The 7,503-nt window shown below is 52.5% G+C and overlaps 1 protein-coding gene across 2 annotated transcripts; it reads right to left on the reverse strand.

Annotated features, from left to right (window-relative positions):
- Nucleotides 1-1,261: 1,261 nt before the first annotated feature.
- Nucleotides 1,262-7,147, reverse strand: C1QL2 (complement C1q like 2). Of its 2 annotated transcripts, XR_003572500.1 has the most exons (3): nt 6,343-7,147; nt 2,744-5,865; nt 1,262-2,368 (listed from the first exon to the last, which is right to left on the reverse strand). XR_003572500.1 is itself a non-coding variant. In XM_027895112.1 (2 exons), exons 1-2 carry the CDS (start codon nt 6,979-6,981, stop codon nt 5,686-5,688), a joined length of 819 nt encoding a protein of 272 aa, XP_027750913.1. In that variant the 5' UTR covers nt 6,982-7,147; the 3' UTR covers nt 1,262-5,685. The 2 variants fall into 2 exon arrangements, 1 of the variants encoding a protein (XP_027750913.1); XM_027895112.1 differs by having other exon boundaries at nt 1,262-5,865.
- Between the last annotated feature and the right edge of the window lie 356 nt (nt 7,148-7,503).

The raw sequence follows: 7,503 nt of genomic DNA on the forward strand, positions 1-7,503 counted from the left end.
CAGCACTTAAGTGATAAGCAATTTGTTGGCAAAGAGAAATGTCACCGAGAAAACATTTCAGCTGCATTCAAGACTGGGGCTGGATACTGGTTTTTGTTTGTTTTTCTAGACATGATCTGGCAGCTGCAAGCAAAACGAAGAGAGAGGATCATGTGAATGTGCCCTCGCTGGGAGGAGCACAGCCAAAGGCTGCAGGCAAGCCATGCTCTCTGTGTCACCGTGCTCAGAGAGCACTGGAGGAAATAATCCTGCATTAATAGGGCAGCAGATCACAGAGATCAAACAGGCCTTTTCTGTTTCTATCCTAGTTCATGCAAAAAAAAAAACACAAAACGGGAGCAAATGTACAAAAAGAGGGATATGCCGTCAGCCCCATGTGAAGAAAATGTACTCCCATTTAATAGAATGCAGAGCCATGCCATACAGCTTAATGGTTAATCCAGGCTATTTTATAATAGGAAGGACCAAAAGAAGATGGGCATTTGTGGCTTCCTCTGCAAGAAAACAGGGTCATGACTCACAGCTCCCTCTGAATTATGCTCTGCAAAACCTTGAGAGAGCCTGCCGAGCACCCTGTGGTGAGGGACACAACAGTGGCTTGCCACCTTTTCAGGTTGTGACCTGAAACCACCAGCTCTCAGGCCCTCAGCCTGAAATGCAGCAGGAAAGAAGATTAATTCCAGTGTATGTTCAAGCCTAGGACACCAAATGATACCCCAGGCTCAGCTTCTCACCTACTCAGGAGAAAATGCCCCTGTCCCCCAGGCTGGTCCAGGGAATGAGCCTTGTGCTTTACCAGCCTCTCTGTGTAACTTAACCATTGAGACAAGTAACAAACTAGTCCTAAACAGAGAAGAATCAGGAGGTCAGCCCCTTTAATCTTTAATGCCCCTTACTTACTCCCCCTGCAGGCTTCAAAAATGATGCTCATTCAAGGCAAGTGGGCCTAAGGAAGACTGAAGCATCTCCTCCACTGCTGCTGTGGCACCTGCTATGTGAGCAAGGGATTTACTTCTGAACTGGCATGGGATTGGTCTAGAGAAATGGGGCCCCATTTTGTATGTTACCTTCAGTTTATAAGCAAGCTGAACCTCTCTCTGCCATTTAAATGTGAAGCCAGCTGAGAGCAGGCTCTCACCCCCAAGTGCCTGGGTGTCCACATGGTAACAGTTTACCTGTCTCATCTTCAGTTAATCTCCCAAGTCTCTGCATGATGTAGACATTCACAGTAAAAAAGACCAAACACCTTGCAGTCTCAAAGTCAGTGAGGATTCCATTAGTCTTTATTTTATTCTGACAGACTCCTTTATCCCAGAGACAATACTAAGACACAGGATTTTACAAGGATTTTTCCCAGAGTTCAGTCCAATCACAATAAGGGGAAAAAATGGCATGTTACAAAGAAAAGGTATTTAACACAAACAAATTTGAAATAGATTTATATGCCATTTCACCTCTGTCTGTCACAGACCCCTTAATATAATTAGTCTGTGGCATAAACAGAAAAAGGATGCGTGAGCACCCACCAAAACCCATTGTCCCTACTTTGTGAATGCACAATTTAAGCCCCTCCAGGCACTGTAAGCCACTGGAGAAGCCAAGCAAAAAGATAAACAAGCATTAAATCACCAAGAAAAATGTCCAGAGTGAGTTTCAAAAGCAGCAAGACGAAGACCAAAGCATAGTTCAATGCATATATGTTAAGCCATGAGGCACAGAAAGCAGCACTTTGCTTTTCTAACAGCAAAAGGGAAAGAGGAGAACCCAGACGTGGGGCTGTTCCGTCCTGCTGTGGGCCTGTGAGCCCCACTGACCCAGGCACTACCTTGCTAGGAAATGAGCAACAAGGAGAAAATCTACAAACTGACATCCTAAAAAACACAGAGGCACCAGACTTCACATGGGACACCAGACTCCAGGTGCTCTTGCAGCACAGGTTCCTCAGAAAACTCTCTACACTGGCTGGTGAAAACTCAGCCCCAGTAGCCTACCTGCTTCACTTAAGCCAGTGAAGGATTTCCTCACCTATCTCCCCAGAGACTTGCCAGGAGTTTCCCAAGCCAACAAAGGCCAAAACAGAAGAAAATAAGTGCCCAGCCACAAACACGGGCTTGCGGGAGAGCAGAGTACCTGAACATCTTCCTCCAGGGAACAACCACAGACCAGGGGTGGCTGGCACTCCTCTCAGGGGTCTCAGCAGCATTCCCATTTCCCCTTCCACCGTGTTTTGTGGACTTCAACGTATCCCTGCTCCCCTCTACTCCAGGGTTCCCTTCCCTAGCCAGTGCTGACCAGACACAGAAGAAGGTTTCACTAAGATCAGGGGTCTGCTGCTACGGTATCTAGGTTACTTTGACAGCACAAACACCTGTCCTTTTTCTCTCTTTTTTTTTTAAATCTTAACTTTTATATTATAATTTTAACCTGAGCACACAGCTGGGCACAAACCAGAAGCACCTTTTGTCTAAGACTCCAACATTCCACTCCTTTCAGGGGGCATTCCCTATTCACACTGCACCTGATCACCTCACAATTCTTAAAAGCATTTGTTTAACTCATCAAGTAAAATAACAACTCCAAGGGACCAGACCCCCAGAGCAGACACCAGCTAATGGTCATTTGAGCTGCCAGTATCATTTGGGAGAGTCGGTCCCAGAGAAAGCTGAAGTCAGCCTCAAGTACACATTAATTCTCCTCTTCCAATTCAAACCAGGGGACCAGGGTATCCCCTCTACAAAACAACCCCTTCTCTCTTGCCATGTAGAACCCATGGACCATTCCCAAGGGGAGGATGACTCAGCTGAAGCCCAGAGGGTTACAAGCCTGCTGCAGGCTGCTCGCTGGGCAGTATATGACTCCTCTCACCCACAGCCATCAGCAGCACAAGGACCGCATCCCCATTTGCAGCGCTGCCTCTGCTTTTCTGGATAACTGCACCACTGAGCACTGAAGTTTTTCATCTCCCAATTGCTTTTCCCTGTGCTACTTCAGAAAAAAACCACAACCCACACACTGAGCTACTACCAAGATGACTAGGACAGAGGAGCCTGTCCAAGCACCACTGCTGCAGATTCTGGGTGAGAGCCATCAACCCCCCACAGAGGCATTCTCGGAAGACCCTGCAATGAGGAAAGGAAACAAAAAAGCCTGTGAGCAGCCGAGGGAGACGTTCATTCTATCGATTGTGTAAACTGTCAGTGGAGGGGCAATGAGCTTTTTTTTTGTTTTTTTTTGTTTCTATCCTGGGGAATAATCCAGGCTGATAATTAGTACATAAGAGATAAGTGGAAAATGAGACATCTAGCGAGGGTGGTTCAAGCCTCCTCATGACATTGATAATGTGCAGATACATAGATCACTGTCGGGGCAAACCGCCACTGTGAGCCTGTGTCTTCCCATTGCCTCATCAATCCATCATCCGCTTAGCTACTGACACCTTGGCAGGCACACACCGCCAGCCCTGCATTTGAATTGAGAGGAGCAGGCTCCACCAGGGAATACAGATTTAAAAATCTAAGATTCAAATTTGTTTAAGTATTGTGAACAGCAATTCCCTTGCAAGGCATCTTCATTGCCCTTTTGCCAAGGGGGAACAGTTGGGTCTTTGTTAGAAGTACAAATTGCTTCTTAATGCAAAGGATAAAGCAGAGCCCAGGCACCTCCTTAGAATTCCTCCTGGCTCCTGCTAATGCTGCTGCATGTCAATTTTAATTTTTTGAAATTTAAACCAAGGGCTTTGTGTCTAAGCTCCATTTCATTGAAGGAGGGGGGAGGAATAGTCAAAAAGGATTACGGATCCAGTGGGAATTGAGGATCCATAGCAATTATAGTTCATTTGGGTCTCAGACACTGGTTTTAATCATATTCTAAATAGTACAAATCGACAAGACATTAGAGATTGATAAGTGTTTAACATGTGTACCTGGTTATGAACTCTGCTTCCCTCGACTGGGATTTTTTTGTTTCAGGACAGTTTTGAGAGTTTGAGGACGGGATGAAGGAATTGCTTTCTCCCTTTGACCCTCCTCTTCCAGACAATGAGTAGACAATACCCACCAAGGACCAGGTAGGAGACAGAAGGGACTGGAATAACTCAGTCATCAGGGGACTACTCCAAAGTGGGGCTGGACCAAGTCCAACAAACTGGGTTCCCCTTCCTCCTGCAACCTCAGGCAAAGCTCCAGCCTTGGCAGAGCTGTTTCAGTCCAGCTCCTGTCTCTCTTACTTGTGAAACTGCACTAAAGCTGCAAAGGGCAGAAAAATGATAGGGAGGCAAGACCTTCAGAAGGAAAAAAACAAATTCCAAGACAGTAAAATGAACCTAGGTGCTTGTGTGAACCAATTTAACTGTTTTGGTTTAACTTATTTACACAAACTAGGAGTTTACCTACTTGGGTGATGAAGAAAGATACACTTCCTACACCAAAGGCTCAGAACCACACACACTAGTTATACACCTGTGCATTTTTAAAAAGACCCAGAGTGGCTGGGACTTACTGAGGACATTAGAAGAAAACCTTTCTAAATGGTCTGTATCCAACAGTCTTGAGCAAGCTTTCTCTCCTAGCCCATCTCAGGCACTATGCAAACCCATCTACAGTTAGGTGTGTTTTCCAACCCACACACACACTGCAAGTGCGAGGGTTTAGACAGATTCTCTCCCCTGCTGCCTCCTTGCATTTGTCAAGCGTGTTACAGAAACACGGCTTTCCATAATCACTGATTAAACTGCTTTTCCTGTACTTTGCTAACCTCTAGATCAGGTTCAAACCCAGTAAATCTGCTCAGGAGATCTGCTCCACATCCCCACTTTCACCTTTTGATGACAGTGTGCCACCTTTTTACAAAACTGTGCAAAGGTGAAGCTTTTTCCCCTCTCCCTCTGCTTCTTCCCAGCCCCCCTGAACAATAATCAAGACTTAGGCAAGGTTCCCCATTCTTTAAAAAAAACCTTTAAATTTTGCTGCAAACCTAAGGGACCAAAGTGACTCCCTCCTCTACCTCCCACCCTCCTGTGGCAGCACCACAGCACTCCTTTGCAGCACTGGAAGAGACAGAAAGCAAAAAGGCGTTGTCTAAAAACATAATTTAATGTGATATTCTGGTGACTGTGGTCAACGACCAAATTCTTTTGCAGACAGAATTTTGTTTGATGTTAATGACACCATCATTCACATGAGCATTGCATAGCACAGAAAGAAAAGTTTACACTTGACCCCATACAAAGCAGCAGAGGAAAGAACAGTTATGGCCCAGTCCCACTTCGCAAACAGTGGATCTGAAAATTCATCATCGTAATTAATACTTTTTTGATGAAAAAGTATGACTGGTTCAAATTCCATATGTGGCACAGTCCGAACTCCGGGCTCTTTTAAACCCTCCAGGAACCACTTGAGAGTTTCAAGCTGCCGAGTTCCTCGTGTGACACACAAAACACGCAGGCAGACAAAGGGAGAGGGGAGTCAGAAGAAATGTGGGAGAGCAAAGAAGGGGATTGCTTTGTTTCACTTCTATTTCATTTCCACACGGGTAAAAATAAAGGCATACAAACTGATAATGAGGCTAAAGTGACCTGTGGAGACAGTGGATACCAGCAGGAACAGCAGCACGATGGGATACGGAAACGCCAAACAGCCCCACACGCATCAGTGGCAGGGTCAGTTGTGTCACGTTGCTTGTTGTGTGTTAATCAGGGTATAAAAGAAAGCCAGAGAAAGTGCTGTACTTATTGTTGTTGCCTCCATGTGCTTTGCCTCCATCCAGCTTGACGTACACTTCGTCGCCGGAGTCCAGATGCAGCACCACGCTGTTGCTGGCATAGTCATAGTTCTGGTCCGCGTCCTGGGCGATGGCACTGGCCCGCACCTGCCAACACAGCCGCTGGGCACATCAGCCCCCCTAGCCCTTCTTCCCCAGTGTCTCCATTAGCTCCCCGAGACACTTTTCCACAGCCCCTCTACCAGCCTCCCCGAGCCCCCGTTTTCCTGCCTCTTCATCAGTTCCCTGAGCCCCCCTTTTCCGGCCCCTCCATCAGTTCCCAGGGAGTCCCTCTTCTCCAGCCTCTCCACTACCACCACGTCCTCCCTCCCTCCCCTCTCCTCGCTTCTCCTTTTCCTCATCCCGGCAAGAAAGTTTACAAGCCGGGAGTTCGGAATTTGTCGCGGCTCTAGAGCCTCTCCCGCGGTGCAGCCCCGCCCCGACGGCGCGGAGGATGCTCCAGCTGCTCCTTTTCCCGGGAGCGGCGGCGGCCGGTGCCGCGGGCGGGGGACGGGGCGGGGGTGGGAGGGGACGAAAGGTGGCCCCGGGGCGAGAAACACGCGCGGGAGAGCCGGTGGAACCCACCTGGCCGTTCTTGCAGAGGTCGGCCCACATGCTGGTGCCGTCGCCGCCGCGCATGAGGATGTGGTAGGTGAAGAAGTAGATGCCGCGCACCTGGCAGGTGAACTTGCCGCTGGCCGGGTCGTAGTGGTTGCCCAGGTTGGTCACCACGTCGTCGAACTTGAGGACCTCATAGCCCTCGTGGGGGCTCTTCAGCCCCACGTAGAAGGCGATGCGCGGCCCGCTGAAGGCGGCGCTCAGCCCTCCCGCCGCTTCTCCGCCCGCCGCCGCCCCGCCGCCGCTCCCGCCGCCTCCCGCGCCCGCCAGCGCCAGCCCGGGCAGCCCCGGCTTGCCCGCGTCCCCCCGCTCCCCCGGCGGGCCCCGCGGCCCCGGCGGCCCCGGCTCCCCGGGCGGCCCGCGGGGGCCCGGCTTGCCCGGCCGGCCCGGCTCCCCCTTGGGTCCCTGGACGAAGGGCGGCGGGGGGTTGGCACCCAGGTCCTGCAGGGCCTCCACGGCGGCGGTGCTGCCGGGGCCGGGCGGCCGCCCGCCGCTGTACGGGTCGCAGATCATGCGGCAGGTGCCCATCATCTCGTAGTGGGCGCCGGTGTCGGCGGGCGCCTGCAGCAGCAGCAGGGGCACGGCGACCAGCAGCGCGACGGCCATGGCCAGGGCGAGCCCGGCGGCGGCCAGCAGCCGCCTCCTCCGCTGCCAGAGCCGGGCGGCGGCGGCGAGCAGGTCCTCCTTGCCGTGCGAGGCAATGGTGGCGCGGGGGGCCGGCCGCTCCCTGCGGGGGGACGGCAAGAAGAGGCGGTGAGACCCCGCCGCCGGCGCCTCCCCGCCCGGCCCCCGCCTCAGCCCGCCCGCCGGCCGGCCGGGAGCCCCGCCATTCCGAGCGCTGCCCAGAGCCGCTCCGCTCCGCTCCGAGGGGACGCGGCGCCCCGTCCGCCCGGCGGGGCTGGGCGGGCGCGGGGGGCGGCGAGCGGGCGCCCGGCTCTGCCCCTCGGCCCCGCGGGGGGGACGGGCACGCCCGCCCCCGTCGCCGCCCCGACGTGGGGGGCGCGGAGCCGGGAGAAGAGGAGCGGGGCGGGGCGGGCGGACCCACCTGCGCGGGGCCGGGGCGGAGCCGCCGGGGGGGCTCCGGGGCGCCGCCGTCGTTGCGGTCCGCGATGATGCGCCCGTCTGCCG

Source organism: Empidonax traillii, unplaced genomic scaffold (assembly GCF_003031625.1).
Source record: "Empidonax traillii isolate 1590-97213 ecotype Southwest subspecies unplaced genomic scaffold, ASM303162v1 scaffold449:size826340, whole genome shotgun sequence".
NCBI lineage: Eukaryota > Metazoa > Chordata > Aves > Passeriformes > Tyrannidae > Empidonax > Empidonax traillii.